This window comes from Miniopterus natalensis, chromosome 2 (genome assembly GCF_054644295.1).
Source record: "Miniopterus natalensis isolate mMinNat1 chromosome 2, mMinNat1.hap1, whole genome shotgun sequence".
NCBI lineage: Eukaryota > Metazoa > Chordata > Mammalia > Chiroptera > Miniopteridae > Miniopterus > Miniopterus natalensis.
In genome coordinates this window covers 75,548,400-75,567,636 of record NC_142082.1, presented here as the reverse complement: position 1 = coordinate 75,567,636, position 19,237 = coordinate 75,548,400, and the positions used below count along the sequence as shown (strand labels likewise).

Genomic DNA, 19,237 nt, shown 5'->3' with positions numbered 1-19,237 from the left:
TCTCTCTCTCCCTCTCCTTTCCTCTCTCCAAAATGAATAAAAATATATTTGGGCGGGGGGGAAGTATAAACAGTTTAAGTTCTGAGTTTTCCATGAACTACCTCAGTACTTTTTTTGATATATCAAATATTAAATCCCTTTAACCTTTTCTGATTTTTCTTATGAAAAATGTGTGCACGTGTGTCTGTGTGTGTCTGTGTGTCCCACCCCATCTTTTGGGTAACCTTAAACTATTTTCACCTTGTTTACTGCTCCATCCAAACCAGAATGAAAGGTGAGGGAAGAGGTATTTTCTTTAGTTAAGCCACCAGATAGCACCAAAGGGTCTACTAATTCAAGATCTGTAAGGTCAATATACAACTCTCTATAGAGATGTAAATTCATAAGGTAGAGATCCTAAACTAAACATTTGTAATTAGGCAAGTGTTTGCACATAAAAATAAACTCAGTGATAATAGTTTGTTGAAATTCTTTAGAAGGGTGGGAATTACTAAGTTAAAATATGCGGCAGGGTACCAAACAACATAATAGAAAGTACACTTGAAAAACACTGTGTATCTTACTTACTGTAAATTTGCTAACACCCTCAAGTTCTCCAAATCGCATGTAAGAGATGTCTGCCTTCTTTTTTCCAACATCTATATCCCCTGTATAGATTTGTTTTATGCCTGCACCTTTAATTAAAGGTACACACTCATCACATGGGCACTTTGTCACAAAAATCATACTTTTTTCTTCTGGTTTTATTTCTTGACACCTACAAAAAATTTATAAAATATTAAAAGGGTAGTTTCTGAAAGAGTAAGTTATATTTCAGAGAAATCTTTAAAAACTAAAACTGACCTACTTTAAAAACAGATTTACACTATAAACAATAGTAAGTGAAACTTATTCTTGCTGAATTAGTGAATGTTCAAACTATATAAACTCATAAATGTTAAAATATAACCTGAACATGACAATATTAACCAAAATGTATTTATTCTAAGCAATCTGGCAAGATCTGAGTATTATATTACAAAGTAAATGAAAACAGAAAGAGACAGACATTGAGAGCCAGAGAGAGAAAGAGAGAACACAATGTTCTCTAAGTAAGAACTTCTTTATAATGCTGAAATTAGGGGCTAGAACTAACACCTCCCCTTAAAAGTTTATGATGTATAATTAGACATTAATTCATTATGGTAGCCAAAAAACCTACCCCCTTATCTGGTATCTAATGGATACTTAATAAATGCTTACTAAATTGATAAATAACAGTAATCCCTCGATTTTGCGGACCTCAATTTAACAGAGTTTGGATTTAATGGACAAAATTTCTGGTCTGTATGTCATATGTGAAAATTAACACCCTGTTAATTTAAAAATGCTTTTAACCAAGATTTGCTTACAATTAAACTAACAGGTTATTTTTTTTGTTATTAATTCACTGTTATTTTGAACAAATTTTAGCGAACAGGCCATATGTTAGAGAAAAGACTGTAGTAATTTCACCAACATAAATAAATATTACATATCTACAACTATAGTGCACATATTTAAATCCAACGGTCACCACTCATAAACAATGTTTGGCGAATGAATAGCACGTGGTCATGCCGAATCGAGCGAGGTAATAGGTTCTGTTGTCACATGGTGTGACTTCCTGCAGCAGTTTGAACGCCTGCTGGCCGATGTTCCCACGTGCACTAAGTGATGCCCCAGCCGAGTGCATTTGTTTACTCACAGTGACTGGTGTATGCACCCATTTACTAGACCTATTCAGTATAAATTTAAAATTATAGTAATATATATATAGAAAACTTTTCTGTGAAATTAAACTTTTCATACATACTTAATTTTAATTACACAAATGTGTCTACATTAAGTAAAAACAGGTTAACTAATTTGTCAGTTTTTTAACATACACATTTGGAAAACTTACTTTACTATATAACAGACTTTGGCTTTAATGGACACCCCCTCGCCTGAATTAGTCCATTATTTCGAGGTTTTACTGTAATATTAAAGTTCTGGATTGAGTTATAGTTCCCTTCCTCCCTAACAGAGGATAATTTTATTTAACAAACATTTGGATTTAACAGATCCATATGTCTATACAAAATGAAGCAAGTGGATCTGTAATGAAGAGCACAAGGAAAACAGAGAGGAGTTGTTTGATGGGGTAGTTTAGGCCTAAGGGATGCTCTCATCTGAGGATACAGGGGTTGTACTTCCTAGTTCCGTGGTTGACTCTGCTCAGAGTCAGCCATCTCCCACCACCAGCCTTCCATACCCATCTCTCTAGTTCCGACTCTCATTCATTCACCTGCATTAGGGCAACATAATATTATGTACCTAATCTATTCAAACAATATACTCATAACGTAAGCAATCAGTACTGTGACTCTGTCAATGCCATTCTATTTCCCCACTAACTACCAAATGAAGTCTAACCTCACAAGCTTCGCTACACAGACCCAGCCTAGTCCCAGGTGCTCCATGGTCCAGCCTAACTGGAATATATATGTTTCTACACACTCTAGCGTTTTTCCTATTTCTAGACCATTGCTATGCCCGAAGCAGGAATGACTTCCCCACAAGTATCTCCAATTGCCACAATTCTACAAAACCTTCAAAGCTCAGCTGAAATGCTAGTTTCTTCATAAAGCTTTTCCCTCCCTGACCCCCTCTATCCATAGCAGCCCCTGAATTTCCACAGCACTTGGGTTGGCCTTTCCTACGCAACCAATCATGTTAGCGTGAATGCACTGTTATATCCCCTACTGTATTACAAGCTCCTAAGGACAGGAGCCACATTTTACTCAGTTTTGAATACCCTAAGATCACCCCCTTAATGGTTAATGCTAAGAAATGTTTGGGAATAATATAAATTAACATCAGAGGAGGAAGTAATGCCAGTTATAATTACCAACAAAAACTATGTTAAAACAATTTAGTTCATAATAAAATCTATATATTCATAAATACAAATATGTGCTTTAGATTTAGAAAACAAAGGAGAGCTTACATTCCAGAAATATACAAGACCCTAAGGACACACTTCATCCCATTTTGTATTGGAGAGGTAAACAAAAAGGGGGAAAAAAGATTGCTCAATAAATCTGAAGGCCCACAGGATCTCTGATAACAGCCTCAGGCAGCAAGGACCAAGTATAACCAAAGCTGTACTTCTAAAGAGTATTTCCTGGAATTAAAAAAAAAAAAAGGGAATAAATTACAGCTAAAAGAAAACTAACTTCAGCCCTGGCCAGGTGGCTCAGGTGGTTGGAGCATTGTCCCCATACACCAAAAGGTTGTGAGTTCGATTCCTGGTCGGGTCACATACCTAGGTTGTGGGTTCAATCCCCAGTTGGGGCATGTAAGAGAAGCAACCGATTGATGTTTTTCTCTCTTTCTCTCCCTTTCTCTCTCTAAAATCAATAAAACATATCCTTGGGTAAGGATTTTAAAGAAAAAGAAAAACTAATTACAACTAACTCTTGCTACATTTTAGTGAAAATAAATGGAAACAAATTTCATACCTAAAGGTCAAGGCATTCTGTTCCGCATGGACAATGTATCTGAATTTCCTTATTTCTCTGTCTTTCTGTTTGTCATCCATGTTTGGGAAGTCAGCATATTCAGATCCAACAGGAAAAGCATTATAACCACATCCTATGAAGTACATCATGCCTGTCCCATCACAATTTTGCTATGAAAGGGAGCAAACCAACAAAGCTTAGTTTTCAACATTCTAAAAAGGCAGCTTAGTATCATATTTTGTACTATGAATTCAATTTTCTATGAAAAACCGAGCCATCAAAAAAATACAATATTAGGTCCTCCAACTACAGCATGGTCTTGTCAAAGCTAAATTTCAAGAAGGCTAATCATCTAACATATAAACTTAAGGCAGTATTAGTTTTAACAGTTAATTAAATACTAGCTTGTCTAATTCACCAATTGTTTCACTTGATTCAGACATCTCTCCTAGAACAGGCTGTAAGATGCTGGAGAACAGAAATTATGCTTTCTTCTTTTGTATCCCTTACAGTACACCTATTAGAGCGTTTTGTACATACCAGGTACTCAATAAATGATTGTTAATTTCTCATATGCTCTGTGCTGTGCTATTGGTTAGCAAGCCAGAAATTTAAAACATATTTTGAACAATTTCTGTTGTTGGCCTAAAACTGTGCTAATGTGATATAGCTGGAAAAGAAAAATTTCACTTTTCCATAATCTTCAATCATTATTGAGTCCCTACTGTATGTGTATATATTATCATAGGACTTCTTACTTCACTGGTTCCTTTTTATTTCTCCTGGTCAATGGCGTATTAGGTATTAATATGAATGCTTTGTCAATTATTGGAGTGAAATATTTTATAAATCAAAATGTTTATAGTAGTTTGAAATATGCTATAATAAACCTCACTAAATTTCAATATATTATAATTAGTCATGTGAAAATATCAACAGATTCATTACTGTAGTAGCTTGATAAAAATCAGTTACAGTGAACCAACTAAAGCTTACAAATAAAATACCTCATTAATAATGTTATTCTTGAGCGCTTACTATCTAACATCATGCTGGGTTTTATTCATATTATTTCATTTAATCAATTTCCACAACCTATACAATGAGCAATACTATCATTATTCCTGTTTTGTGGATAAGGAAGCTGAAGCCAAGAGAGGTTAAATAACTTGTCAAGGGTCATAAAGCTAGTATGTAACACAGAGGAAATTCAAGCCCAGGCTGCTTGACTAAACCCATGTCTTTGCACTTTACCATTCTGTGTACAATATAGGTAATTTAACTGGAAACTTAAATTCTCCACAAAGTAGTTGAGAACCACCAGATCTTATGCGAAAGGCTGCTGAGCATTCATATAAACACAAATAATAGTTCCAACCATAGGCCAAGCACTATGCTAGGTGCTGGGAATACAGTTGTAAACAAAACTGAGAATCCCTGCCCTCATGAACCTTACAATCTAGAAATGATAATTGGACACATAGTTTTAATTTAGATGAGTGTTACAAACCAGCCGTATAGAATAACTATGGAGTTTGTGGCAGAGGAACCTATTCTAGTAGATGTTAACAATTGAGGTAGAGATGAGTAGAGTCAAGAGATATTTTGAAGGTGGAATCCACAGTACTTGGTGATTGATTGTGTGGCGTAAGAGGGAATGGGATGGTGACCACTGAAGAAGAAATAGGTTAGCAGGGAAAATACTAGGTATATTGGCTAGGGTGAACTTGAAGGACTTATGACACATCCAGGCAAATAGTCAAATAACTTTTAAAGTGTACTGAAACAAAATTTAGGCTCCTACACATAGTTTCTAAGTACATACTATCTCTATTCTATGCTATCTTAAGCCATCTCCCATAACTCTAAGCCCTAATCATCTTTATTACTAATGTCCCTATTTCCTGTCTAGCCCCACCTCATTATTTTTATAATGCAAATCTGAACCAATCATTTTCCCACTTAAAAGATTCTTGGATTGCCCTGGCTGGTGCTCAGTGCTCTGTTGGAGCATCGGTCTGTGCACCAAAGGGTAACAGCTTTGATTCCCCGTCAGGGTTAATGTGGGAAGCAATTAATGGATGTCACTCTCTCACACTGAAGTTTCTCTCTCTCTCCCGGTCTCAATCTCTCTTTCTCTCTTTCTCTCTCCTTTCCTCCCATTCACTCTAAAACTCAATGGAAAAAATATTCTCAGGTGAGGAATAACAGAAACTAAGAGTGACAGTTTTACTTCCTCGTTTCCAATTTGGATGCCTTTTATTTCTTCTTGTCTGACTGCTGTGGGTAGGACTTGCAGTACTATGTTGAACAAGAGTGGTGAAAGCCGACATCCCTGTCTTGTTCCCGATCTTAAGGGAAACACTTGTAGTTTTTGCCCTTTGAGTATGATGTTGGCTGTGGGTTTGTCATATATGGCCTTTATTAGGTTAAGGTAAGTTCCCTCTATGGTCACTTTGTTGAGAGTTTTTATCATAAATGGGTTCTGGATTTTATCAAATGCTTTTTCTGTGTCTATTGTTATGATCATGTGTTTTTTAGCCTCTATTTTGTTTTCCTGGTGTATTTTATTTATTGATTTGCAAATATTTATGAACCTTGCATCTCCAGAATAAACCCCACTTGATCATGATGTATGATCTTTTAAATGTATTCTTGGGTCCAGTTTACTAATGTTTTGTTGAGAATTTTAGCATCTATGTTCATCTGGGATATTGGGCTATGATTTTCCTTCTTTGCAGTGTCTTTATCTGGTTTTAGAATTAGGGTAATGCTACCCTTGTAAAATGAGCTTGGGAGTCTTCCCTCCTCTTGAATTTTTTTGGAATAGTTTGAGAAGGATAGGTATTAGCTCTTTGAATGTTTGGTAAAATCCCCTGTGAAGCCATCCTGTCCAGGACTTTTATTTGTTGATTTTTTTAAATTGCTGCTTCAGTTTCACTAGTTGTAGTCTGGGTGTTCTGATTCTGATTCTTCCTGATTTATTTTTGTAAGACTGTAGTGTATGTTTCTAGGAATTTATCCATTTTGTCCAGATTTTCCAATTGGTTGGCATATAGCTGTTCATATTTTTTAAAAATCCTTTGTACTTCTTTGGTGTCAGTTGTTACTTCTCCTCTTTCATTTCTGAGTTTATTTACTTGGGTCCTCTTTTTATTCTTGAAGCTTAAAGGTTTGTCTATTTTTTTTAACCTTTTTAAAGAACCAGCTCTTGGTTTTATTGATGTTTTGGACTGTTTTGGTTTTTTTTAGACTCTGGTTATTTCTGCTCTCATCTTTATTATTTCCTTCTACTCACTTTGGGCTTGTTTGCTGCTCTTTTTCTAGTATCTTTAAGTATAAAGTTTGATTATTTATTTGAGATTTTTCTTGTTTCTTGGGGTAAGCCTTGTAATGGTATGAATTTTCCTTTCAGGACTGCTTTTGCTGTGTCTCATAGATTTTGGGTTGTTGTGTTCTAGTTTCATTTTTTGCAAAGTATGTTTTCATTTCTTCTCTCATTGTTAACCCATTCGTTGTTTAGTAACATGTTACTTAGTCTCCATGTATTTGTGTTTTTCAGTTTATTTCTTGTGATGGATTTCTAATTTCATACCATTATGCTCAGAGAAGATGCTTGACATGATTTCAGTCTTCTTATACATATTGAGACATGTTTTGTGTCCTAACATGGGGTCTATCCTAGAAAATGTTTCATATGCACTTAAAAAGAAGGCATAGTCTGCTGCTTTGGGTTGAAATGCTGTGAAGATATCAATTAAGTCCACCCGTTATAGTGTGTCATATAAGGCCGCCATTTACTCACTGATTTTCTGTCTGGAAGATCTATCCACTGATATCAAAGGGGTGTTAAAATCCCCTAGTATGACTGTATTACTGTCAATCTGTCCCTTTAGTATCCATCAAGATTTAATTTGCACATTTAGGTGCTTCTATGTTGGTTGCATAAATGCTTACAGGGTTTATATCCTCTTGTTAGATTCCTCCCTTTTTCATTATGTTGTATCCTTCTTTGTCTCTTAGTATAGCCTTTGTTTTAAAGTACAGTTTGTCAGATATAAGTATTGCTACCCAAGTTTTCTTCCCCTTTCCATTGGCATGAAATACCTTTTTTCATCCCTATACTTTTAGTCTGTGTATATCCTTTGTTCTGAGGTGGGTTTCTTGTAAACAGCATATATATGGGTCTGGTTTTCTTACCCATTCAGCTACCTATTTCTTTTGATTGGAGCATTTAATCTATTTACATTTAAAGTGATCATTGATAGGTACATACTTATTGTCATTTTATTCTTTTAACTATGTTCCTCTGTTTTTCTTCTTTTTCTCCTCCTTCTTCTTCTTAAAGCAGACCCTTTAATAATTCTTATAATGCTGGTTTGGTGATAACCAAACTCCTTTAGCTTTTTGTTGTTTGGGGAGATCTTTATTTCTCCTTTAATTTTGAAACGATAGCCTTGCCCTGGCCAGTGTGGCTCAGTTGGTTGAGCATCCTTCCATGTACTGAGAGGTTGCTAGTTTGATTCCAGGTCAGGGCACATGCCCTGGTTGTGGCTCAACCCCCAGTAGGGGGCATGTGGGGGCCTGCTGGAGGCAGCTGATCATGTTTCTCTCTCATCTGATGCTTCTCTCTCCCGCTCCCTTCCTGTCTTACACTCAAAAAAAAAAATTAAAAAATCAATAAATGATGGCCTAGCAGTCCTGGATATAGGTCCTTTCTTTTCATCACTTCACTTTTGAATATTTCATGCCAATTCCTTTGGGTCTAAAATGTGTCTGTTAAGAAATCAGCTGATAGTTGTATGGGAGCTCCCTTGTAGTTAATTGTTTCTCTTGCAGCTTTTAAGATTTTGTATTTAATCTTTGCCATTTTAATTATGATGTGTCTGTTGTGGGCCTCTTAGGGTCCATCTTGTTTGGGGCCCTGTAAACTTCCTGGACTTGTGTGTCCTTTTCCTTCATCAGGTTAGGGCAGTATTCAGTCATTGTTTCTTCAGATAGGTTACTGATCCCTTGCTTTCTCCCTTCTCCTTCTGGTACCCCTATGATGCAGATGTTGCTACACTTCATGTTGTCCCAAAGATCCCTTAAGCTATCCTCTTTTTTTTTTTTTTTTGTATTCTTTTTTCTTTCTTTTCTTAATATACCTTTATTGGTTTGAGAGAGGAAGGGAGAGGGAGAGATATAGAAACATCAATGATGAGACAGAGTCATTGAATAGCTGCCTCCCGCACACTCCGACTGTGGATCCAGCCCGCAACCTGGGCATGTGCTCTGACTGGGAATCAAACCATGATCTCCTGGATCATAGGTCGATGCTCAACTGCTGAGCCACGCTGGCCGGGCTAAATTCTTTTTTCTTTTTGCTGCTCTGATTGGATGTTTCTTTCTACCTTGTCTTCAAAATCCTGGATTCAATCCTCTGCTTCATTCAATCTTCTGTTTATTCCTCCCAGTGTGTTCTTCATTTCAGATATTGTATCTTCATTTCTGACTGGTCCTTTTTATGGTTTCTATGTCCTTTTTCATGCTGTTGAGCATCCTTATAACCATTACTTTGAATTTTATATCTGATAAATTGCTTGCCTCCAATTCATTTAGCTCTTTTTCTGGATATTTCTACTGTTCTTTCATTTGGGGCATGTTTACTTGACTCCTCACTTGGCTGCCTCTTTGTGTTTGCTTCTATGTATTAGGTAGATATGCTTTGACTCCCAGTCTGTGTGGGGTGGCCTTATGCAGTAGGTGTCCTTTGGGGTTTGGTCATGCAGCCTTCTTGGTCACCTGAGCTGGGTGCCCTGGGAATGTTCCTTGTTTAGGTTACATGGGCCCTCATGTTGTCATTGAGTCTTGATTGCTATTGCCCTGTTCATACGTGAAATCGACCCTCAGGCTGTCTGACTGTGAGGCTCAATCCCAAGCACAGCACGTGAGTTGCTGTGCAGGTGTTGTCCACGCAAAGCAGAATTTTCCTCAGTGGGATTTGGTGCCAGCCGAGATCTCCTTTTCGACATGCTGCTGTGAAGCTTATTGGAACCTTCTTTGTTGTCTGAAGGTGGGCATTGGGTCTGGTGGTTCTGGACCTCTTGAGATGAACTCTGGTGCAGGTCAGTGTCAGACACTGCCTGTAATTGGCCTGGGAAACCTGTTTGTAGCTACCAGTGATTCACAGTTTGTGGCTGCCTATGCTGGGCCTGAGTGCTCACAGGAAGGACCAAGCTACACACCAAGGCCAGTTTTTACCAGCACCAGGCCCAGGGACAGGTCAGCATAGTCCTAAGGCACCCTGAGATCTGCCTCCACCTGCCTCCGCCTCTGGGCTGCCTGATAAGCTTAGACACAGAAAGAGCCTCTGGCTGTACTCCTCAGGGTGGGTCTAGAGGGAGTCTAGAGGGCGGGGTTATTGCTTTCCCCCAGGCTGATGCCATACTAAGGGGTGTGCTCCACCCAAGAAAGACAGTGTCTGTGGTATGGGCAAATGACTCAGCACAGGGATCCTGAAGGCTGTCCCTTCAGCCCTTTCCCCAGAGCCACAAACCCTAGACTCTCCTCACGGGACTCTAGTCACTGTAAATGAAATTTTGTGTGTTGGCCCTTTAAGAGGATGCCTGTGTCTCTAGCCATCTCTCCCTGGTGGACAGAAAACCCACTGCATTTCACAACCAGATGTTATGTGGGTGGCTCTTTTTGTTGTTAATCTTCACAAGAGGATATTTTTTTCTATTGATTTTTAGAGAGAGTGAAAGGGAAGCTGGGAGGGGGGAAGAGAGAAACATCAATGTGAGAGAGACACATCGATTGGTTGCCTCCTGCATGCGCCCCAATGGGGGCTGTAGATCGAACCTGCAACTCAGGTATGTGCCCTTGATCAAGAATCCAAACTGCAACCCTTTGGTGCTTGGACTGACACTCTAATCACTGAGCCACACAGGCCAAGACTGTGCTCTTGGCACTGGTGCTCTGGGCTGGGGAGCCCAGCTAGGGGTTTAGACCCCACACTTCTCAGGGGAACTCCCCCTTCCAAAGCTGAGATATCCCTTCAGAATCTCAGCTGCTGCCCATAGGAGCAGGCCAACCCTTTTTGCATCTTCGCCCTTCCCACCAGTCTCAATGTGGCTTCTTCTGTAAGTCCTTGGTTATAAGGCTTCTCTTCAGCTTGTCTTTAGTTGTTATTCAGGATGATTCTTCTACAGTTTAGTTCTAATTCTAGTTAGGTCCTGAGAAGAGGTGACTGTAGCTTCCACCTACTCCACCACCATCATGGATCCACCCAAAGTTCTGTAATCTAAGATCAATGTGTTGGCAGGGTTGGTTTCCTGTAAGAGCTCTCTCCTTGGTTTGTAGAGAGATGTCTTCTCCCTGTGTATTCACATGACTCTCCCTCTTGAAGCCACTGTGGCATCCTCTTGGCCTTCTGTGTAAGTCTTATTAATAATCTTTTATATGGATTACATGTTGAAATGATATTTCTGGACATATCAGATTATATTCTTAAAATAAATCAATTTTTCTAAATACGGGTCCTATAAAATTTTAAATTAAATATGTGGCTTGCCTTTTATTTCTGTTGGTTAGCACTGTGCTAGTCTATTCCACTATCTAAAGGATAAAGCCCAAACTCTTTACACTAAATAAAAAATTCTTCAGGGTCCAAAGCAATATTTTCTGCTACAGTATTAAACATAAGACTGGGCTTCAACATGCCAAATCACTTGCATTTTCCCATTCTCTCTCACACACCCTGCCTCTGCATGTTATCCTTCCAGTCCCACAAACTTGCTCTGCCTGGTAAATCCCTATTCATTCTTCAAGACAAATAGCATCTTAGCTCCTCCAAGAATATTTTACTCATTTCTCCAAGCAGAGTTAAGGTTTCCCCCCTGTGCTTTCATGGTATCACGTTATAATCATACTTACATACCAGTCTCTTTTTCACTTCTCTGTCTGTATACTAGACTAAAGAAGGCCATGAAGGGCATAAAATGTGGTCTTTAACTCCCCACTGTAAACTGTGGCATAATGCCTGCCCTGTAGAAGGTGTTTAATAAATGTTTGCTAAAGGAATGAATCTATCCAGAAAACTGTTGAGGGAATAAAGAAATACTTATAGAACATAAAATCACCAATATAAAATATTTATGACTATGGGTCAATAAAATGTAATGTGTTTAAGGCTGAACCATATTTAAAGAAAATCAAGGTTAAATATTTAAAGAATTATTTTAATACTTACAGATTTTGTTTCTCCCCAAATGACTGCTCCAACTCCTATTTTATGATCCTCTGAAAGATAAATGGCATTTAACTCAGTAAAAAGTCAATTTCTTAGTTTCAGAAATACATTTTTCCAAAAATAAAAACATATTTATTGAAACATACTTTCTAAATGTAGCAGTAATTCTTGACATTTCACAAATTATAGAAAACCCTAAAATAAATACTTTTAAGTCTGGATTATGGGAAATAGATACTAAATAACTAGACATTGTCACTACCAACTCAGTCACATGTGATTTATATGGGGAGATCATTAAAATGGCAGTATCCATGGTCAGGTGACTTCAGAGCTGTAACCAGAATTGAGTGTAACTATTGATTCTCCACCAACAAGTCAGTTTCTAAATGATTATTTCTAACAAATGATAAAATTGATTAAAAAACAAGTTTCTGAACTAATGGATTTAATGTAATAACCATTCACACAACAATCAAGTCTGTCTTTTAGAATTTTTTGTACTCTAATCATGAATAATACATTTCATATAAAGTTCTTGCTAAGAAAAATGTTCAGATGTATAATACAAACACAAACAAATATTTATGGGCTTTCATATATTTATATTGCTGGAAAGTCCATGAAGGGGATTTTGATTTAAATACTATGTTGTCCTCTCCCTCACCTTTATAATTTGTCTTTAGGGAGTAAAAAAAGCCAAGTTAGTGACATCACGCTCATTTCTAAATCAACAGTAAGATTATAATTTTCCTGCAGAACCAAAATCTCTGCAAGAAGTAAAGCTGTACTTCTGAAAACCATTAATACTGAACAGAAAATCTGAAAACCAAAAGAGAAGTTCTACATATAAAGCATTGACTTTGTCCTCCTACTAATACATGGGTGAGTTACAAATTTCTAAGACAATTATACCTTAGTTATGAAAACCATAGTATTTATCAAGCTCTTAATAAGGGACTAATGCAGTGAAGTAGGTACATTTACAGAGAAAATAATAATCACCTGTGAACTTATGCTAGAACATTTTCATACTGGTGAAGACTAAATGAAACTGTGGCTTCCCCCTACAAATTCCTTACTATTAACCCTTCCAATGATAACATATTTAAATATTTATTTTTCTAGTAAACATACAAAGAAACTTTATTCCACCTATGTACTAAAAATTAGGATGCCTCACAAATAAGTTAATTTTCATAAGTTACAATACTGTAAGAAAATTCCTCAACTTAAGTTCAAGCAAGCTAGGGTTTAAAAATTAATTACAAAGCATTTGTATAATTTATTTTAAGCACTTTTTACTTATTATCTCATTTTTACCCTAAAGGTAAAGCAGATGAAATTTCCTTTTCTAGATGAGAAAACAGGCAAGAAATTAAGTGACAAAAAATTTAGCCCTCCAGACCCAACCTGCCTTTCCTCTACTCCTCCCTTTGACATTAAGAATTTCATAGCAAACATTTCCCTTTACTGAATGCCCGAGTATACAGGGTGAGGGAAACAGAAGTCCCTATATTATGAAACTTACAGTCTGTCTGATGAGGAAGGAAGACAGGAACAAGGAAACACTATGTGCTGTGCTGTGCTGTGCAGGAAATTAATACACTGGTGATGAATAGAGTATATGGGAGGAGGGCTTACTCTATAGAGTGGATACTGTCATAAAAGGGATTTTGGTGTAACCAAAATATTGTTCCTTCTAAGACCTACAGAATAAGACATGTGGGGAAAAGAATTATGGCTTTTATGATCACTTCTAAGGAAAGTGGCAGAAGTTATAAACATAAGAGTATATTTGTCTGCAAAACCAAAACCTTTATAGGAAGTAAAGTTGTACTTAATACATGCATAAATCTGAAACAGAATATAAAACTGAAATACAAATTCTTCATATTAAGAGCCTACTTTTCCTACTATGTACACTGAGTATTTTTCATGTTGTGTTTTTTTAACCTCACGAGCCACTTTTTGTTTCAGTCTGGGGACAGACTAAACCTTGTCAAGAGGGGGGGGGGGGAAATGTGATTTTCCCAGCATGAAACTCTACTGCCTATCTAAGGTTAATCACACCATGAGAATATTCTTTACCATGTATATTTTAAAATAAAAATGAAATTTCATTCATGTTAGATGGAGTAGATTTCACCCAGTACCAAGGTTAGCTGACAGATTAGGTAGATTCTCAAAAAGCTTTTCATGTCTGTTTTTACAGAAATTGCTCTGGTCATTCACAGTGTCTTTTCTGTATACCTTTGAAGGAAAAGTCAACTTATAATCATTGAGCCAAACTCCTGAGACTCTCTGATCACTAAAAGTCAGATAACTATGGTTCTAGAACACAGACATGGTAATTTTAGCTCCCAATTCTGTGGTCATGGCAGGGTTTATCCATGTGGTCCACAGGCCACTTGTATCAGAATCACTCACTGGCAGCTTGTTAAAATGGCAGACTCCTGTCTCCCATGGAAATGCCCTAAATCAACCTCTCCAAGGAAGGTGGGGAGACACAGGAATCTGCATTTCTCAAGATCATTCCCTCTGTTAAAAGCTGAGAACCACCGAGTTATAATTTGAAACATTAAACTTCTTGGCTACTCCAACCTACTTTTGTCATTAACATTGTGGTTTAGGAGGCAGGTATAATCCTCAGCTTTGGAAAATGCCTAGTCTAATGGGAAAACAGGACCCCAAAAAAGAGATTACAAAATCACACTTAAACCAGGTAGGTAAGATGTAATGGCTTCCTAACTCTTTTTCTCTCCTAGAGCCTAAACAAATTTTATTTTTTTTAAGATTTTTAATTGATTTTTAGAGAGAGAAGAAGGGAGGAGGAGAGAGAGAGACAGAAACATCAATGATGAGAGAGTCATTGATTGGCTGCCTCCTGCATGCCCCCCACTGGGAATTAAGCCTGAAACCTGGGCATGGTCCTGACTCGGAATCAAACCATGATCTCCTGGATCATAGGTTGATTCTCAACTGCTCTGCCACTCCTGTTGGGCATTATGTATATTTTTTTAATGAAATGGTTTAATAGAACGGTTTCTTCACCTATTAATTAGAATAAAATAAAGTCATCAAAGTAAACTAAACAGTGTGAAATTAAAAGTCTAAGTTATTAGAAGAACACCCTCTCATGGGGATATCTATCTTGCTGGACTGTCCTCTATGTTAAATGAGATCTGTACATAAATAGCCTGGCTCTGTGCTGAGCATATCATAGGTGATTGATAAACTGTTATTGTTACTATTTATCATCAATGAAGAGTACAGGTCCAGAATTCCTTATCTGAAATCCGCTATATCAAGTTCTGGGTGTGTTTTTTTTTTTTTGAAAGCTCGATGCAATTATTTTGTGGCTACACCTAACCAAATATTTCATGCAAATATTCATACATTTTACTCCATTTGAGTAAATGTGTTTGATTACAAGTTACTGCCCCAAGACCTCCCCAGGAGTGCTGTGTAATATACAGTATATGCACCATATTACCTTTCTAAAATCTACATTCTGAATTCTTTTTCATTTGGCTCTAAGGGTTTAGGATAAGGGATTATGGACAATTTATCTTTGGATATAAAAAGATTTCCTTTATCCATTCAACACACTGTACTTAGTGCTAAGGAAAAAATGATGATGAAGGCATGGTCTCTTCCCCAGAAGAGCCCACAATGGAGTGCAGCGCAGGACAGGGAGTTGCATCCTATTTAGGACTTGGATTCCAGGCAAATAAGTCATACATGGTCAAAAAAAATTAACCTTGAAAAATCTTTTAAATTGCCCACCAAGTGCAGAAGCATGGCTTTATGTAAAAAAATCTGCACAGAAATAGTGGATAGATTTATAATTCGAATAGCCAATAAAAAACATATATACAAATTTATATGTAAACATTTTAAACACTGGAATCATACATCGTCTCTGAACTAATCATACAGTTCTATGAGAAGCAAGAAGTACTGAGATTGAGTGAAAGAAAGGCATATTCACATTCCCCAGCTTACCCTCACTCTGGAATCTTCTGAATCTCAGTAGCAAAGAAAAATTAATGAATTATAGCTGTAACAGCTGTTCCCATTTATGTTTCTGTCTTCCAAGAATGGTTTAGAAAAGAATTACTTAATAAGTAATAATGACTTAATAATAAGAATTACTTAATAAGTAATAATAATAATAAGAATAAAGATGATTTTGGCAAACAGACTAATGTATAGCCCACATATAAGATAATTACATTAAATTAGACTTTTACTCGATAGTTGTTTGGCATCATACAGCTTATGCCTGTAGTAGAATCAAATTCTTTTTGTTTGTTAATCCTAACTCAAGGACATTTTTTCCATTGATTTTTAGACAGTGGGAGGGAGAGAGGGAAGGGGAAAAAGAAACATCAATGTGAGAGACATCAATTGGTTGCCTCCCACACTCGCCCCAACTGGGGCCAGGGATCAAACCTGCAGCCCAGTTACACGCCCTTGACAGGGAATCAAACCCTCAACCCTTCCATGTGTGAGACCCTCACTCTAACCACTGCGCAACATTGGCCAGGGCTCTTTTTTTTTTTTAAATCCTCACCTGAGGATATGCTTAAAGAGATGAAGGGAGGGAGAGAGAGAGGGAAACATCAACGTGACAGAGAAACATCAATTAGTTGCCTCCATATGTGCCCGGACCAGGGATCAAACCCTCAAGCCAGGTATGTGCCGTGATAGGTAATCGAACTGGCAATCTTTTGGTGCACAAGACGATGCTCCAACTAACTGAGCCACTCTGGCTGGGCTAGAACCAAATTTTTGAGTTGATAAGAACTGAGTGATTATTAGCCCTGCTGAATGTCAGAGTTCCCTGCAGAAATTTAAAAATTTATAAGCCTAAGCCACACCGTTAGGGACTTCGTTTAGTCTGGGTTGGAATTTGAGCATGTCTTTTAATAAAATTTCAGTGATTCTGATATGCTGCCAGGTGAGAACCTTCATTCTACTGAAATTACTTGGACCCATGGTCTTTGTTTAGAATACACTGCAGGCCAATGGCATTTATATGAACCTTTTCTGAAGATTTTCTCTTTTCCTTCTTTCTTGGGATAAATTTTTAAATATCCTACTATGCTCCACTCATCAAATCTTACTCTACTATTCCTCCTGCCTGCATTTTTTCCTTATTTCAAGGTTGCATTTTAAAAAGTGATGATTCTGGGGGAGGAAACAAGATGGCAGCGTAGGTAACAGCTGTACCTGCTGCCTCCCACAACCACATCAAAATTACAACTAAACTACAGAACCACCATCACTCAGAACCTCCTGAAATCTGGCTGAACAGAAACCCTACAACCAGAGAACTGAAGGAGCAATGAGACCAGTAGGAGCGGAGACGCAGGTAGATCGGGGCTGAATCATGGAGACACGGCCATGGGCCCACACCCAGTGCTGCGGTTTAAACCCGGGAGGGAATCTCGGCAGTGGAGGTTTCCTGGAGGAGCGAGGGGTCTCAGCCCCACATCAGGGCCCCCAGCCCAGGGCTCCAGGGCTGGGAAGAGAAGTCCCCACAACTTCAGGCTATGAAAACCAGTGGGGACTGTGGCTGAAGGACGCAGAGGTGGCAGGAGTCCCAGGCAGCTCCTCCAAAAGGGCCTGCGCACGGACTCACTCAGGCGCGCTCCCTCTGAGCCCCAGGGCCCAACAGCAGCCTGAAAGGAACCTAGGGCACTTGGGGAGGAACTAACCTCCCTGAAATCAGGGCGAGAGGTGGAGGGGCAGCTTTCTCCCAGGCAGAGGAGCTGGCAAAGGCCATTGCTCCTTTGGCGAGTTCTCCCCGCACACAGCCGGCAGGCAGGCGCCATATTTGAATCGCCAGCACCTGACTCACACCTTTGGCCCCTCCCCACCTGCAGGCTCTTCCAGGCCATTTCCAGTGGCTTTTCTGTGCAAGTGGCCTCCCAAGCCTTATGCTTAGGACTTTCCTAAAATCTCTCAAACAAGCAGCATCATGCCCCATACGGCTTGATAAGTGGCCCCAGGCCTGGCACTAGCGGCAGCCTGCGTTGGTTCATAGCTTGGCCTGTCCTGGACACCTCCAAGCCCAGCACAAGTAGCAGCCAACTATGCTTTGCTGTGTAGCTCATGCTGGGTGGCGCTGGGCAAGGCACTGGCACAGGCTGACTTTGCACCTCCCAAGAGGCCCCAGAGACAGCGCACCTGGTGGTCAGACTCGACCACGCTGGATTACAACCCTACCACATCCACAAGTGACACACTCAAGGGGTGCACTTGGTGAACACCAAAGGTCCACTAAAGTAAATCTTGCTCCACAGGGGTGTCTCCAGCACACCAGTTCTTTGGCTGTAGTTGCAGCTGGTCCTCACAGCCGATTGGCCTGGGGGTCAATTCCTCCCAGTGATGCCAACAACACCAAGGCTCAACTACAACAGGTGAGAGCACACAGCCCACACAGGGGAGCACCTAGAAGGCTCAGCTCAGATGACTGGGGAGGCTAAGCCACTGGACCCTACAGGACACCTACTACACAAAGCCACTCTACAAATTCCAGGAGACATAGCAGCTCTACCTAATACACAGAAACAAACACCTGGAAGCAGCCAAAATGTGGAGGCAAAGAAACATGTCACAAAGGAAAGAACAGAAGAAATCTCCAGAAAAGGAATTAAATGAAATAGAACTAAGCAAGCTACTAGATACAGAGTTCAGAATTATGGACATAAGGATGCTCAAACATATTAGTAAGAGTATTATGAAAACAAGTGAGACCACAGATGATATAATAAAGTACCAATTTGAAATGAAGGCTACACGAACTGAAATGAAGAATAATTTACAGGGAATCAGCAGTAGCGTAGAGGACACTGAGAATCAAATCAGCAATCTGGAACATGAGGAAACAAAAAACATCCAACCAGAAGAGCAAAAAGAAAAAAGAATCCAGAAATATGAAGATTGTATAGGAGCCTCTGGAACAGCTTCAAGCGGTCCTACATTCGTATTACTGAGGTGCCAGAAGGAGAAGAAAGAGAGCAAGAAATTGAAAAACAATTGAAAAAATAATTACAGAACCACCCCCCCACACACCTGGGGACTTACAAGTCCAGGAAGCACAGAGAGTCCCAAACAAGAGGAACGCAAAGAGGCCCACAGCAAGATACATCATAATTAAAATGCCAAAGGCTAAAGACAAAGAGAGAATCTTAAAAGCAGCAAGAGAAAGGCAGTTAGTTACCTACAATGGAGCACCCATACTACTGTCAGATGATTTCTCAACAGAAACTTTGCAGTCCAGAAGGGAGTGCCAAGAAATATTCAAAGTGATGAAAAACAAGGACCTACAACCAAGATTCCTCTACCCAGCAAAGCTATAATTTGAAACTGAAGGTCAGATAAAGAGCTTCACAGATAAGAAAAAGCTAAAGGAGTTCACCACCACCAGACCAGCACTACATGAAATGTTGAAGGGTCTTTTTAAAGA

The 19,237-nt window shown here is 38.8% G+C and overlaps 1 protein-coding gene across 7 annotated transcripts in view; it reads right to left on the bottom strand.

Annotated features, from left to right (window-relative positions):
• Positions 1 to 19,237, bottom strand: part of CDADC1 (cytidine and dCMP deaminase domain containing 1) — an 80,963-nt gene that overhangs the window by 29,301 nt on the left and 32,425 nt on the right. For all 7 annotated transcript variants that reach the window (XM_087814341.1, XM_087814340.1, XM_016205448.2 and 4 more), the window contains exons 6-8: positions 11,758 to 11,807; positions 3,525 to 3,694; positions 568 to 757 (exon numbers count right to left, since the gene is read on the bottom strand). In XM_087814341.1, the coding sequence (XP_087670467.1) occupies positions 568 to 757; positions 3,525 to 3,694; positions 11,758 to 11,807 (410 nt within the window). The remainder of the gene's footprint in view (positions 1 to 567; positions 758 to 3,524; positions 3,695 to 11,757; positions 11,808 to 19,237) is intronic.